General features: G+C 45.8%; 1 protein-coding gene across 20 annotated transcripts in view; it reads right to left on the reverse strand.

Moving 5' to 3' along the window:
• Window positions 1-9,287, reverse strand: part of NRXN1 (neurexin 1) — a 730,807-nt gene extending 721,520 nt beyond the window's left edge. For 18 of the 20 annotated variants that reach the window (XM_055725508.1, XM_055725507.1, XM_055725514.1 and 15 more), the window contains exons 1-2: window positions 8,941-9,032; window positions 3,713-5,215 (exon numbers count right to left, since the gene is read on the reverse strand). In XM_055725508.1, coding sequence (XP_055581483.1) covers window positions 3,713-4,451 — 739 coding nt within the window. In that variant the 5' untranslated portion in view covers window positions 4,452-5,215; window positions 8,941-9,032. Of the gene's footprint in view, window positions 1-3,712; window positions 5,216-8,930; window positions 9,033-9,153 lie in introns of those variants that run through there. The other 2 variants (XM_055725490.1, XM_055725491.1) reach the window with 2 other exon arrangements.
• Between the last annotated feature and the right edge of the window lie 7,616 nt (window positions 9,288-16,903).

The raw sequence follows: 16,903 nt of genomic DNA on the forward strand, positions 1-16,903 counted from the left end.
CAGAATCAAGCCATACCAATTTGAGTCATTTCAGGGAATAATATAATTTTCACTGAACAGAAGATTGTGATGTATGTCAAAAATTCATCAGAAAACCGATATGACAATCAGGCTTTATTTTAATGCTAGTCTTATTTCTAACAAAATTTATCATAATTTTGTGTATTTACCTTCTGCTGAGTCACTATTACTATGTGAAATAATATTCCCTTGCATATATTCTCTTCTCAATAACATACCCTTTCTTCAGCACTAAATAGAGATTTTATTTTCTCTTTTAGAAGGCTCTTGTCCTCTACTCATAAGCACACGGACTCATTGACAACAGAACTGCTACAGATCACATTTATCAATACTCTGGACTGCACACCCTTGATACTCAAGCAAAATTCCAGTCCTTTTCCTGTGACTCATGCCAGAGCTCCCACTGACAAGAGTCTGAATCTTATTCGAGCAGAGGGCATGGCAGAAATATCAGATAGATCTGATTCTTTCCTAGCTTACACTGTTCTTAACGCTGGTGTAGTTCAGATAACACAAATGAAGCTACTCCTGATTTAGATGGGTAGAAGAACAGTTAAGCCTACTGGGGATAATGTATTACTAGGAGTTTTCCAAAACAAATAAGCTTGGCTAAACTTCATTCTTATAAGAAAATTTTACTTCAGGAAAAATTAATGAGATTTTCAAAGATGAAAATCTGAAAAGAAAACAAAAAAAATCCTATCAGATTTTTTTCTGAAAGTAACTTAAATTCTCTTAAAAATTGCATCCTCAGGCATGAAACTTTGACTCTAAATCAATTATTTCTAATCTCTCAAATGTGCAAGTCAGGACAGAAAATTTTGGAAAGGTTTTCTTTGTTGTTGTTGTTATTGATTCCTAAAGTCCTCATTATATTGTGGGACAAACTGTCATCTCACCAGATTGCAGAGATGCTGAGCGACACTAAATCCAAACAAACAACAACAAAAAATTATAAAAATAATCCAAGGAAAATAGAATTTAATGACAATCTTTTACCTTTAAAGAAAAGGTAGCATTGTAAATGTAACCGGACATGCAGTTACAATTTCAAGTAAAAATGGAAAGTTGGGCTTTTTTCCCCATTTAAACTATTTTCAGTCAAAAAACAAGAGAAAGAGTGAAAACTCAAAAGATCCCTCCAGATCATTGCAGTCTGAGATGATTCTCCATCCTTCAGCAATGGCAATCGCTTACTAAGGTTTGTGGGAAATTTACACATCCCGGGAACAAAAGATCAGAATACAACAGTATAATTTCTAAGTTGGCTACAAAGAACAAAAAAACAGCCAGGGTTTCCTTCTTGGCAGACTTAATGGTTTTACTTGCCCTTTTGCCTTTTCTGTTCCTTTGCATATTAAATAATTAATAAAATAGTTGAACATCTTTCTTAGCAAATATGAGTAGCTACTAATCCCTTCATCAAAACCTGACTGATGGGAATTTCAGTTACTATCTTTTCTCAATCAACAGATATAAACTGTAGGACTAGTTCCATGTATATGGCTGTCAGTGGAAAAGTTGCCCCCTGTTTCAAATGAAATCAGAATCTGAATACTTTACGATCCTTCTTTGAGAGAGTACGCTAAAATTATAACTCTTTTTATTCTATATTTGTTCTATTATTCTATAAGGCTTCTCAGTGGTCAGCGGACACATGAGGGGAATCTTGATCCCACTGAGGTCAACTGTAAACCCACCAGTATTTACATGAAGCCAGCATTTCATCCTAAATTTTGGGGGTTCTAAATATTGTCATATTCTTATAAGCTCTATACATTTTAAATATATATAACATATATATGTATTTCAATAACATTCAATCTCAACATTAAAATATTCCTTAAAAATAGCTATTGAACTTATTATTACGTAAAGATTTTCTCTGTCTGATACTACGTGCAATTATATGAGTTTTTCCATATAAATATTACACGTTCAAAAGATCATCAAATAAATAAATTATGTTTTAATGTAAAGGGCATATAAATGTGTAATAATATATAAATTAACATTGTTGCTTTAACCAAGCTGCTGCATCTCATAATTTTCTCTTAGTTTACAACTCAAGGGCCTAACTCAAAGATGCTTAGACAACTCCACATTTTACATACACCTATATGTTATGTAGTACCACGTATTAAAAATTTGCATCCAAATATTAAACCCATTGATATGATCTTCTTAACATAAAAGATTTTTCATTTTACAGTTTCTGGGACTAGGTGCTATTGAAAGTACAACGCCTTATTTTGTGACACTATCATTTGCTCTTTACTTATTAAAAAATATTTTAAAATGCTAATAGGGTTTGAAATTTTTTACGAATGGCAGATGAGAGATAAACAGCTGATAAAGTAAACAGGATGCAGAATGACTGTAGCGTTTTGAGTATTGACAACTAAGGACAGAAGGTGTTACATAATAAAGCACAGTCACAAATGATGTTTTCTTTCTCATAATGAGTGAAATCTGATAGAAATGCTAAAGGCAAATTATTCAGCCATAAATGTCATGCAGCTACTCAGTGAAGATCTTCATTTGGCCTTGAAAATATCTTATTTATATTTACCTTTCATATTTTAAACCTAGGTCTTTGCTTTCCAATTTTGACATGAAAATTATATTTTCCTTCGATAACATTTGCTCTTATTTCACTCGTACACCTTTACGTCCTGTTCTAGGTACACAACATATGCAATTTCTATGCTTAAGGAGCTGCAAGCAATGGTACATTTACTAGCAAAACAATAATAATAATAATTAAAAAAAAGAAAAGACTCCTACATGCATCTGCAAAGTAAATGTTCACACTCCTTCCATTCGCCAAAAACAATGGGCACTGAATATGAATCTTATTTTACCCAGTGATTTATTTGTAGATGGGATTCAGGAAACTGCTGTTTTTCTAAGCTCCCTCTTCCTGGCTGCAACTGTTCAGTAATTTCGTGGTCTCGGAGTCCGTACTCCCCCCTTGCCCTTTTACATTCTTCCTGTCTGACTGGCATGGTGAATTGCTAAACACATTGCAAAGCAGTATCGTTCACATTCGTGTAAAAACATAATCCTCTGTTTAATCCCACTCCTCCCCAGTAACAATTTAAGGAATTCACAAATAAATCACTGATTTTATTTCATTTCAACAACATAGCAGAGGCAAGTATCAAATACAAAGTGGACTCTGGGTCTCCCCTACCCCACAAAAATAAACCCAGTTCATCTTTGCACTTAACCCAGTAAAATTCTCCCCGGTGGCGCTTTCCCCACTCCCAGAATTGCCACCAGCTGCTTGTGACAAGTGTGCCCGTGTCCCCTCTGTCAACTCCAGCTGAGTGTGATGTCGGCCACCCCCTCCCACCTGGCTGGCAGCTGGGACCCAGGACCCAGGACAACCCCAAATCGCACCCTGCCTCTGGAAGACACCCAAATAGAGTCCTCCTCCTCTTCCTCCTCTCACCCAGCCTCACAGAGAACAGAAGAGTGATGGCACCATGGCTGGCCACAGAGACACGTGGAGGACAGGGAGGGGAAGGTGGGAACAGGGGAGCCAGGAATGCGGTGGGGAAAGAGGGGAGGGAGGGACATCCACTCATACAGATGAAACTCCATGCAGGCCTGGCCTCCTACCCGTCCCCTCCACAGAGCAATGGGGAGGGGGGCCATGGGGCGAGCTGAAATGGCACCTTACCTTCGCTGCAGTCCTTCCCCCGGAAGCCCGTTTGGGAGCAGTCACAGACGGCCTGGTCGTTGAGCACGGAGCAGACGCCCCCGTTGAGGCAGACGTCCTCCCTGGCACACAGGCGGCTCTGCTCATCGTCCAGCCTCACCTCCTGGCTCTCCACCGGCGACGCCTGCGTGTAGTTGACTCGGACATCCGTTATCCAGCCCTTGAAGGGCTCCCGGTCCTTGACAGAGGAGAGTGTCAGCTTTAGCGTCGCTGACCGCAGCTCTGGCGGGAGGCCTCCTAAGAAAAGCCCACTGAAGACAGTCATGTCCCGCCGCTTGGACTTCACCTCCACCCACTTGGCCTCGGCCCGGTCAATGATCAATGTCGTGTTCTTGAAGTGGCGGCGGATGACGACGGCGTGCCAGAGGTTGTCATTGACTGCCGTGTCGGAGAGCAGGGTGGCGGGCTCAGCGCAGAAGATGGAGAAGCTGAGCTGCAGCCGCCCGCCCTGGGTGAGGATGAGCTCCAGGAAGTCGCAGAAGCCCTCATCATCGAAGTAGAGCACCAGCCCGCTGGAGCTGCGCGTCTTCATGTTGAAGCTCATCTCGCTCTCACAGCAGGCATTCCACTTGGGGAAGCGGGTCCACTGGCCCTCCGCCCCCGGGAACTCCAGCCCGCTGCCCAGCTCAGCCCAGCAGCCCAACAGCAGGGCCAGCCAGAGCAGCAGGCAGCCCCCGCGCCGCACCAGCACCGCCCCCATCCTGCGCGGCCTGGGGCGGGCGAGCGGGGCGGCAGGGCTGGCGGGGGGCGGCACTAGGGCCCCGGTGGCAGACAGGGTAAAATCTTGGTGGGCACTGGCTAGGCTGGGAGGTTCAGGCACGCTCACCCCCGCCCCGGGTGCGGGGGTCACGGCGGGGGACTCCCCGGGGCGGGGGGCTGCAGGCACTCTGTGGGGTGGGGTTGGGTGGGGGATGCGATCAGGGGCCACTGGAGGGGACCTGCGGTGCAGGGAAGGCGCCGTTGGGTCTCTTCACTGGTCAGCTGGGATTTGCAAAAGGTGTCCAGGGGCAGGTGAGTCAGCAGAAATTCTCCCCAAAGCCAACATTACCAAACCGGGAGAAAAACCAAGATCGGTGGCAAAACCCTCCTCCAAGCGGATCCACCAGCTCGGCAAGACTGTAGCAATATCCCGGCGTGTGCGCACCTCTTTTTACATCCTCTCCACCAGCTGTAGTTTCCCAGGAAGCCAATTACTGATCCCAGCGCTGCCTCCCTAGGACGGATCCTCTTGTCATATCACGGAGTGTCTGCCATGGTGCTGGAGCAGCGTCAGCAGACGACAGGACTCATCACTCGTGGTTTCCTGAGCTGCCTCAATCCCAATGGGGTTGAAACCCAGAAGCTGTCAAACAGCCGAGTGGCTACTTGACATGCAAAGCCTGACAGCTCCTCTTCTGTTTGCTTGCAAAAGGCCACGGCTCAGATCCAGGGGGGTGATTTTCCTCTATTGTTTTTGTTTCTAATCTGCAATGAATTGAAACAGAATAGTATGAAATGACGACTAATAACATGTAAATCATAAAGTTGATAAATAGCAGACATTTGTGATTAATTTTTCATTTCAGCTGCTGTTCAACATTAGAAAAATGAACTGCTGCTGTAATTTTGGAGTTACTGAGAAATCATAACAACTTGCAGCGCTATACCTAAATCTTAATGTTATATGCTTATACTAGATTACACTTTTATGGTATAATCTATACGTAAACTACTTACCTTTCCAAAACTTTCTAATATTTTAGCAGCATGTTTTATTATTACAAGGACGATGTTAAAAAGAAAAGGGGGTGTTTATTCTGCAATTTGTTTTGTTTATGGAAATAGCTGGCACTTGTGAAGCTATAGGGTCCTATTCATGCAGACGATGCTACCAAGCCCAGTTCTAGTTCTTTCTAATACAGCTCAAAACCATATAAAGTGGACAGAGCTCCCAGCAAGAACTGGCAGACTTCACTGTAGATGGCACACCTACTGGTTTATTTTCATGGGGTGAGGAAGAATTGCGATGGTTTCTTAGAAGGCTTTTTGAAAATTTCAAACCACATTTTTCTCTGTCCCCTGGTTTCTTTTGCAGCTGATATTCTCTGTTAAGGCAGGGAAAATCCAACTCAAGCCAGCTCTGATGCTGACATTATTCACAATGCAGATCAGCTAATCCCAGGTGTTAGTCCTCTGAAATGGGTTGCAGTATTATTTTATGTATGTTTACTCAGCTGCCCTTATTTAAGAGGACAACTCCTCATTTTAAAAATAATACATATACCACAGTTCACTCTCTTCCTCTGAAGAGGTCTCTGCATTCAAAGCATTTCAGCAGAGAGGCTCCCCTCTCTGTTTTTTCTCCCCCAAGCCGCTATATCTTTTCTGGAAGGTGTGTATTAGCAGCTCTCTCCTGATGGAGGAGAGGATCTCCAACACCTCCCTCACCCACTGCTTCCCCTTCACCTTCCTCCCATTTCTTAGCTGGCAGCACTCCGGCAGGCAGAATATCGTGTCCAGAGCTTTTGCAGAGCCCCTTGCTGGGCTGGTGTGCGTGTTTGTGCGTGCGGAGAGGGGGCAGAGACGAGCCTGCCAGGGTGAAACCTGCTTTAAAACAGGCACACACCTCAGCTGCCTGCACCTGACACGTTCAGAGCTGCTAAGTCACCTCCTACTCTCTCTTTATATTTAATTTCATCCCTCTAAATGTCAACACATTTATTTTTATTATTTGTCACACGCGAGGTGGGCAAGAGCAGTGAAAGGCAGGCAAGGAGAACCCTCAAACTTGGTGGGCAGAGGCCAACCATGCCCAACCAGAACCGGGCAGTGCAGAGCCCCCAAGTTTCCCCCCCTCCCCGCCCTCCCTGCCCCCCAGCAGCAGCCACCGCTCGCAATACCGCTACCAGCCGAGGGATTTCAGGCAGTTCCTCTGCAAAACGCGGTGCCCGGAGCCGCCGGCAGCCCCGCTCGCTAATTAGCACCGTTCTGGGGCCGGCGGTGGCTGCAGGCAGGGGCGACGCTCGCTTACGGCACCGCGCCGAGCCGCTCCGGCCTCAGCACCCTGGACAGCTCCGCCCTGCGCGGCCCGACGGGGCCCCCCGCTCCCCGCGCCCGCCGACCCCGCCGCTCCGGGCAGGGGGGTGTCCCGCAGCCTCCCCACCCCCCTGGGGTCGGACACGGGTGGGAGCCACCATATGCACGAGTGGGGAGCCCGTGTGGGTGCACCAAGGGGCGGGGAGGGGGTTTGCGGGCGGTAGCCGGGCCCCGCTGCGGCGGAGGGGATGGCGTGGCTGGGGAGCGGGATTTGGGGTGCGTGGGGGGCTGCGGAGGGCTGGGTGCGGGGTGGGGGTGTGAGACACGGCGTGGGTTCCCGGAGGGTGGCGTGAGAAATGACTTGCAAGGAGCAGGTTGCGTGGAAGGGGAAGGCGAGAGGGGGGTCCGGGTGCGTGGAGGAGCGGGGGGGGGGGGGGGGGGGGGGGCGCTGCACGTCGGTATGTGGGGAAGGGGCGCGGGATAGCGCGTGGGTGTGCGTTCACGAGGGTTACCGGGTAGCTGGGACCGGGCCGGTCACTCGCGGGAAGCGGTGGGTGGGGAGGAAATGCGGGGAGGGGGGCGCGGGGGGCGCAAGGTGCGCGGGGCGGGAGTCGCGGCTGCGTGAGCGCAGGGCGCAGGGGCGGGCGGGTGCCAGGAGGAGCCCGTGGTGTCTGCCGGGGGGTGGGGGGCGCAGGAGAGGAGGGAGGGAGGGAAGCCGGGCAAGGACGCGCGTGAGTGTGAGTGTGAGTGAGTGTGCGAGTGCGCGCCCGCCCTGCGTGCCAGAGCGATCCCTACAGGTGTCCGCGGAGAGCCGCCGAGCGGGGATCCCACCTCCCGAGGATCCCGAGATCCCATCGCGGGAGCATCCCTGCCCGCTGCCTGCCTCTGGCTGCGGCGCCTGCCTGCCCCTCTCGCTCACACACACGCAGCAGCGGCATGGGGGAGAAGGAGAAAGGCAAAAGAAAACGGGGGGGGGGGGGGGGGGGGGGGGGCGGGAGGGAATGGAGAGGGGGAGAGGAAGGGGGATAAAAAGAGTAAAAAAGGAAACAGAAAAAGAAACAGAGAGGGAAAGACTGAAAAAGAAAGGAGAAAGACCCCAGGACAAAAACCCCTAAACAATTGCTTATTTATTACTGCCGATATAATTCACACACTGTCAATAAACAGCACAGTCTTGTCTAGTCATTTCCAAAGCAGAGGGACACTTCCATTCTCAGAAGAGGACAATTTATTAACATATATCTCTCCAATGGGCTCTTAGGTACCAGACATCCCTCCCAGCAATGTATATATGTATACACATGTATGTAGCGAGAAATATACACAAACCAACACAAATGCAGCTATTGCATTCAGCGCCTCGCCGGTGAATTAATATGCTTCTCCCACCCCTCTACAACCATCTTTTTTTCTTCGAAAATTATGATTTAGTCACAGGTGCCCCGATTGAGCCTTTTTAAATTAGAAAAAGGGAGAGAGAGACACCCATAGGTCAATAAAACCTTAATAAATGCCAGGTCTGTTGGCATGCACAATCCTTGGCAGAATCCTTATCGGATGAAATACACAGCATTGTCTCTGGGCGCGGGGAAGACCAGAGAGTTCACAAATTACCGGATGAAATAAAAGGATCTGAAAAACAACCTTGCTGCAGCCAGAGGAAGAAGCGCTCTAATTCAAAAGCAGACTTAACAGCATCATTAATCTTTTCCTTTCATTTCTACGTAATTTCTAGAATCAAATTCTTTCCTAAGCGGCTGAAATGATCGATTTTGCTACCCTCCCAGCCTACAGATGTATTTATTTTAATAGGCTTATTGATATCATTTCTACCTCTTCCAAAACGCATACCATCAGCAGGAACCCGAACAGTTTGAAACACGTACCGAGGAAGCCGGATGCCCTCTTTCTTCTGCCTCACAATAGAAAATGTCCCGAATTACCAGCGCACCCCCCGCGCAGACCCCTCGCCTCCTCCACCCCGTCGCCGATAAATAACAGTAATATTGCGATAGTCATCCCCACCGCCGCCCCGGCTTCGCGTTCCACCCAGGCACCTCACGCCAGGGAAAACATGCAGCAGATCGATCTTATTCCTTAAGTCTCACAGACCCCCTCTCCCCTCCTCCTCCTCCTCCCGCCTTAGCAAGGGATAATAAATTACCGCATCCAACCTTTAACTTCTCCCTCCGCTCCACCATCTCCTCTCTTCGCCATCTACCTCTCCACAACGCCGCACGCAAACCCACCAGCCTCTCGCTCCTCCTCCTCCTCCTCCTCCTCCTCCTCCTCCTCCACCTCCTCCGCCGCCGCCACCGGCTCCCCCGCGGCAAAGCGGGGCTCGTCCTCCGCGGCTGCGCTCCGCCCGCGCTGCGGACGCGCCTTACCTGCGCGGGGGCCGCGGCCGGGCCGGGGCCGGCACCGGGGCTGGGGCTGCCTCTGCCGCTGCCGGCGGAGCGGGCGCTGCTGCGGGTGCGCGGCAGCAGCGGCGGCGGCAGCGGGCGGGGGCGGCCGCCGGGAGCGGGGGGGGGCGGTGCCGCTGCGTGACGCCGCCGCGCCCGTCTGCCCGCCGGGGGCGGCGCCGCGATCGCTGCAGCCCCCGCCCCGCCCCGGCTCCCGGGGGACGCGCCGGGGGCGGTGGGGGACCCGGGGGTCCCCGAGGTGGGGACACACACGCGGGCACACCCCGGGGCGCTGGCTGCGCTGGGCTGGGGGGCCGGTGCCGCCGGACGGCGGGGGCGCGGCTGCGGGGGAGGAACCCCGCGGGGGCTCGCAGCACCGCTGCCAGCACCCCCCCAAACTCCTCCTGCCTTGCTTCACTTTTTTAATTGTTGTTGCTATTGTCGGTGCTGTCGGTCTCCCAGCCCCCTCACCCCTCACCTCGCCGGGTTCTGCACAGCGGGAAGATGGAGGTATGGACGCCAGCAGGGCGCGACCCTGGAGGAGCCCAGGAGCCCCGGGAGCAGCGCCGGGACCCCCCGCTGCTGCGGGTGTTGCACTCCACCTGCCGCCTGGGTGTTGCCTCCAAATGGTCGCAAACTCTTCGAGAAATGAAAGGCTCCTCCAGATCCGTGTGGAGAGTGCCTGACCGTGCCAAACACCGGGTTCTGGCTGGTTGGTGGCCTTCGAAGTCTGTGCTCAGTCGCCTACAGAAAGGTGATGACTTGATCCTAAGGGATTTGCATGGCACCTTAGCCAAGGTTCTGGCAACTTTTGGAAAAACAGTGTGATGTTTGTCACGCTAAGAGTCACAAGAGCACTCCAGTATTGTGCATCCCAGAATTTTTCTAGCATGCTCTGTGCAACCATACTTTTTGTTGTCCATAATGTGAACGTAGCAACTTAGCTTTGAACTGAAACTTCAGAAATAATGTAAAAAAAAGTTTAAAAAAAGCCCCAACATTCTGCCACCACAGTCCCAGAGGACTTAGCCTTACGATATTATTTTTTTTTTAAATTATGAAGCAGGCTTCCTCGCAGATGACAAGTTTGATGAGGTAACCAAGCAACATGTTAAGTAATGAGAATTGCTAGATATGCAGTGTATCCTCAGTACTTACAGCATAATCAGACATCCCTTTTGTTCAGCCAGATGATATCCGTATCCAGTTATTTTCAAATAGAGTGAGAATTTCTCTCGACAGTTCTAGTAACTAGACCTGTGTAAGCAGAGCAAGGAGCAAGTATCTCTTCTGCTATGAAAAGCATATAAATTGTAGGCTGCAACATGATAAGTGAGACACATTTTTAAAGAAGCAGAATTGTAACCTGATAGGACTTAGTATTTAGTGTGTGCACGTGTGTGTGGATGTGTATAATCTAAAAAATAGTATTGGCTCACTGTGGCCTCGTTTTTATTATGCTTATGATGAACACGTGGTAAAGCTTCTTACCCTCTGTGATGGGAAGTGTCGAAGCCAAAGCCCAGTCCTCCCTGGGAACGCTGGCACAGCGGGAGGATTCTTCCACCTTCAGACTGGGGGACAGCTCAGTTACTCCAGCTATAGCCAGAGGATGTTCGTGTTCCTCTAAATCTCTCCATAGTAAGAAGCCTGCCACAGTGATAGCAGCGTTGGGAAGAGCCTGCGTAGAAATAAAGCAATGAGCCATTCAGTGAGCCAGGAAAATAGAGGGAGATTTAGGGAGAATACAATTTCCTTAATTTAACAGTGTTTTTTTTCACTGAGTTTTAGAAGAACGTATTACTTTTGTCATTCTCGGCAATTGTTGCAGCATATGGTGTCATAGTTGATTCATTCTGAAGCAGCACACACAAAAAAAAAAAAAGAAGAAAAAAAAAAATAGAGGAAGGGAAAAAAAAAAAAAAAGAAGAGGCATGACTTCCAAACCATCTCTCTTTGTAGGTCTTTCAGCTTGACAAACGTATGGAATATCTTGTAAGCAGCAAAGCAGCACATGGCTTTACAGCAACCTGACTTTCTTCTGCATAAATTAACGTTCTGTTTTATACCAAAATATTTATAGGTTTTGAAAAGTAAAGAGATAAAAGTAGCAATGATATTCTTGGAAACAAACCAATCATATTTTCTGTCAGAGGAAATGCAGTACATTACCCAACTTGCAAGCCTGAGACCTTTTGGAGGGATATATATTGTCAGAACAAAGTGACTTTGAGTCATTAAAAAGTACACATGTGAAATTGTCCCACAGTTGTAATTTTAAATAAGAGATTTGTTGGCAAGCTGAAGTGAATGCTGGAGCTGTCTCTGAGGCACGCACATGCAGTTGGCATGGCTGTCAGAGCTAATAAAAAAGGAAGCAATCAGGCAAGGAGGTGCAGAAGAAAAAAGAATGATTCTGCTGAGACACCCCCCCCACCCCCCCACCCCCAATTAAAATCAAACTGGAGGTGCTTCCAGAGAGCGCTGGTTAACTGGGCAGACATGAGAAAGATATGTGAAGGGAGAAAGTTATTTCTGGGACAGAGACGGCAGTATTTTTTTTAGAGGTTTGAAAGAGAAAACCTGTTTCTTTGTGGAAGTGGTCCAGCTTAATGTTTGATAATGGGGTGACTAGTTCTTTGGGGTATGTCAGAGCTCTGTTCTGGTTACCATCGCTCCACATACGCCTGGCATCTTTCCCTTCTTTGGGGCTATCATGCTAATCCTTCTATACCAAACCGAAACTTGGAGAAGAGCTTCAGACCCACTAGGAAGTTGACCCTTCACATGTTTGCATACAAGTTTTTTTAGAGGACAGCCAGTAATGCTTTCTTGAACAACTCAGTGATCCCTTTTGAGCTTGGCCCCGAGTGAAGAACAGGCAGGGGACACAGATGTGCAGCAGCACTGATGGAGCAGCGTGCCATTGTCTGTGTCTGGGTACAGCCAGGGACGTTTACAGAGATATGGAGGAAGAAAGGGGTAATTTCTGCCTGTTAATTGCCATATTACTGAGCAATCTCAGCTGTGGGTGAAGGGTGAAGAAAGTATAGGTAAATCTAAAGTAAGAAGAATTTTAAAGATACTTGTCTTGGAAGGAAGCACATGACATAAGTCCTCGCTTGCTTGGTTCAAAATAATTGAAGAAAACTTTGGAGTTCTTGAAGATCATGAAGTAAAAGAGCGACGAAACTGTACGGTTCAACAAAATGAATTGCAGCAAATAATCAAGTACAGTACTGGGAGTAGCTGGCTGAGACATCTGTTTGAATCCAGAAAACAGAACTGAGAGAGGCAACTAACTATGTGTGGATTGGATTTGATAGTTTCTCCAGATAATGCATTTTTTGAACTGCCATATACCTAACTTTGGAGGATTAAGGTGTCAAAAACTTGCTTAAAACCAGTTCTGAATGGAGAAATAATAAAGGAACATACTTACGAGGATTTAAAATATTTATTGATCTTATACTCAGTACTGGCATTTAATTATATTTCCAAGTTTTCTGCTGTTTCACAAGGTAACAGCTGTGTTTAGTGACATAATATTCTAGTCACGAAGAGAAGACTAGAGACTCATATAGGTGGCTTTTGGGCTCCAGAAGTAGTTTTGTCCAAAGAAAACAAACACAATCAGAAAATGTGTAAGTATACCTGAGGATCAGAAGGTATTTGTGGACTCCTGTAAGTTCAAAATCTCAGCTGACCACAAACCATTTCAAGGCTTACAGATGTTTTTCCTTGGAAAGAAGTACTTCCTTGTATTTACTCTAATATTGGAAATAAGTAACACCTTGCTGAAGATCCCTATTTGATCCCCAAGATTAAAATTCAGAGATTAATTATAGCTTTAGAGATTAATGTAGACACCATTTTTTTTTTATTTTTTTTTTTTGGCCTGGTAGCTTCATTGCAGGGAATTGCTTAAAGCACTAAGAAAAACTCAACTGCTTAATAGTTCAAAGCATAAACATAGATGCTTTCTACATATATGAAAAATGTCTGAGACACTGAACTAAAAGTTTTGTTACTTACCATGAGTTGCATATCCAACCTGTGGGTTTTTTTTCATTAAATGAGAGGAAAAGTTGATGAGTGTGAAGGTAAATGTATTACAACATAATCATCATAGAGGAAAATGTAGTGTGAAGAATACAGGAGCTACTAAGACCTCAAAAATCCTTAAAGTGCATTTAAAAAGACATCCTTAGTGACAAAAAACTATAGTCTGATGGCTTGAAGTCTCAGAGCTGAAGATACAGTACACTTTCACACATACCAGTTCTAACTCCTGTTGTGCACAAGGCTTGACTGATGGGCACAGCAGTATGCATCGCCAGGAGAAATCTATAATGAAAGACCCCGTATTAGCTCTTCTGAGCTGTACAGAAACTCATTTATCAGCTAGCCCTGTTGATGAAATCTTCAGTGGGTTTCAGAATGGATTATGATATGAAACAAGTAGCAATGGTTTTCTCACCAAAGCTCCATGAAGAAATCAAAGTGGTGCAAAATGTCCTTCTCAATATATATATCTGGGTTTGGCAGCCTGTATCAGTCAGCTGGGCAAAGCATGGTGAAACAGAGAACTGTTAAATCAACTGCTTCCAAAGTGCATTTGGTTTGGTATTAATGCTGTTAATAAGAAGGTGGTTGTAGAATTTTCTTTATAGAAGGAATTGGTAGGATTGATATGAACATCAACGCTGTGAATTTTTTGTAAAATTGGAAGTCACTCTCATATTAAAAATCTTTCCAATTTCAAAAGAAACCCCTATGTTCAGATGTCAAAAAAGTGATTATATTCTGTGAATCTTTATGTGGTAACATGACATAACATATACCAAATATTTATGCATGCAGCACATACATTTCAAGGCCATCCTTATAGGTTAGAGCTTAAGAATACACATAAATAACATGCGACTAAATGCCTTTGATTGCAAAAATAGGAGGAGCTAGATCAATCTAGAATAGCTAAGCCTGCTTCAGTTTAAATGTTTGGGTTTTAATGTCTTAAAACAGTTTTTAAGCAGTAAAGTATAGGCAATCCTTTAGATAAGGAGAGTTGAAGAGAACAGAAAACTGTTGTGTGTTGCCATTGAGTGGACAACAGTCACCAAAAGAACTTGGAAACTTGTGTCATCCCACAACTGTCTGTGGGATCACTTGCTTGAAAGAAAGGTGTAAGAAATCCCAGTGTAATCAGATGTGGGGTTAATATTTTGTTGCAGTCTCCAGGGTAGATTATTTTAAACCCTGATTTTTTTTGCTTACTATTTCTTTCAAAAAACTCTTGACATTTAACAGTGTTTTATAAATGTTGCTCATATAATTTCCCATAATTCCTTTAAAAATCTCGCTAAATTCCTACTCCTATGAATCTGATGTAATTCATATGGAATTTATATGAATAGCATTTGTGTGTCATTTGTATAAATTTCCATGAAATCCATTCCTCAGCACCAGTCATCACCTTCCTCGTCCTCTTTGCTAAGGTCACAGAGCTGTCTAGGTGTATCGGTGTTTTCAGGACCCGTATGTGTTAGCAGAGCTTCTGAATAGTCTCTGTAGTGTGTGGCCCAGGGTAAAAAACAGGGTCTTTTCCAAAGACCTCGCAAATTGCAAACCAGCCTTATAGCAAGTCCGTAAGGCTGGCAGAACAACAGGATGTTCTAGTGTAATCTGTCAGTGTGCCCGAATCATAGCTGTAGTATGCAAATTAGCAGAAGCAATCAAAGAAATTGCATCTTGCACAGCTGCAGGATTGGGTCTTACACGGGAACTTCCCTCAAAGGTGCTGAGTGCCCTCAGCTCCCACTAACCGCTAATGCGGGCTGAGGGTACTAGGAAGAACTTGTCCCATTTTGAATCAAGCCCTTTGATAGCTTCAAGAAAATCTCTGATTATAATAATTTGTTTTATAATGTGTCACTCTACACTTATGAAAAATGAGTATACTTGCTATAATTCAAGTATTCTACAGATACTTAGCTGTACTAAAAGTGTGCCAAGTATACTAAAAATATATTACTTTTCATAAGGGTATAATTTCCTAGTAATCAGAAGATATACTCTGATTCAAAAATTGCTATAATTGTTAATGTTGGTGAGAATTCCTAAGGCATCAAAGCAGAGGGATAGCTGTGGTACGGAGCTGCAGATAGGTAGTTGCAATCATCAGTGTTTAAACCACAAATGATGCACCTGCTGGAGAGATCCACTAAGCAAACACTGCAGTGTGCCACATGGCTCGTATTTTTACTCTTCAGGGCAGTTTTATTGTTGAGCTGCCTAGCTCAAAAAACCTTTTATTAAGAGAAGTGAGAGTTACCCTTTCCAGAAATTGTAGTATTAATTACTAGTAGTTTAAAAACTTGATTCAGTTTATTTCTCTTTAGTCCCCACAGTCTGTCTTGAGAGTCCTTAGTGTTATTGTTACATCTTACTAGTTACGTGCTCTCAACAGTGCAGAAGGCAGTGCTAGAGGAGGCAAGCAGGAATGAGAGAAGGGCCCGAAAGAAGGAGATTGGAAGATTGCAAAGGAGACAGGTTGGGCACGAAGGGTACTGTACACCAAGTGGTAAGAAAAAAGCAAGCAACCAACCAAAGTTAAAAAACCAAGAGCTGTTGGAAATGACAAAAGAGGGCAAAGGAAGTGTGATGAGTAAAAACCACACAAAACCAATTAAAAGGCAAGTAGGTACAAGGAAAAAAATCAAAATTGCCTGACGATGGAACATTTTTGCCTGGGGTTAAAAAAGAAGTGATGAGGTGTAGGACAAACTGTAAATACTTGGGCATCTTATCAGTTCACAGTGGCCCTAAGGAACAAAGATGACAGAAAGTTGACTGCTCAGGATGTCTGGTGGAGACAGAAGCAAACCCTGGCCAACACCAGAAACATTTGCATTGAGTTGCGTTATGGTCATGCTAGGGTCAGAAATACTGGGAGAGCAGGCTGGGGTCATCGGGAAAATTGTCTTTGGCTGTTGGCAGGATTTGGCCTGTGCCTGACTGACACACATGGTGTGTGGCACAGCAGGATTTTCCGTGACTGATCGCGTGGTGCTTCCAGGGCAAATTGGACTGGAAAGGGTAAATTTTCCACTGCTATAAATGGATGTTGTTCTTGCGGTCCTGTTAAAGGGGAAAGGTTAATGAAAGATTTTATAATAATATTATTTCCCTTTCATTTAGCATCAAACTTACTCACTTTAAGATTCAGACTAGGCAATGTTGTATATTCCTTTTCTTATACAATACTATTGATGTTCCTGGCCCGACCTTCCAGGCGCAGTGTTGAACACGTTAATGCATTTGCATGAACAAATTCTTCATGGCACTCAAACGCTTTGTCTCTAGCTCCGTAGTTCTCTCCAGTGCCACCTGCAAACACCAAAAAATACCAGAATCCAGGACAGGCTGTTCTCTCAGCCCAGGATGCTGCTACCTCTATGCAATGTGAATATTCAAACTTCTCTGTAGCGTCTGGAAAGTTTGTGTCTTTTTCTAAGAAATAGGCTTCTCCAATGTCAGGATGGAAATAGCATTTGTGTTTTTCACAGTGTTTGCTCCATGTAATTTTGTTCCATATCCCGTTTTTCCTGTTGCTGGTTCCTCCCTTTGCCTTCCTCTGATGTATTCAATGGATAGAGTTTTTACTCTCGTGCTCTCTTTCTCTGAGATTCTTTCCAGCTATTTTGTGACCATGGCCTTTGCTGACTACTGCTTT

Source organism: Falco cherrug, chromosome 13 (genome assembly GCF_023634085.1).
Source record: "Falco cherrug isolate bFalChe1 chromosome 13, bFalChe1.pri, whole genome shotgun sequence".
NCBI classification, from domain to species: domain Eukaryota; kingdom Metazoa; phylum Chordata; class Aves; order Falconiformes; family Falconidae; genus Falco; species Falco cherrug.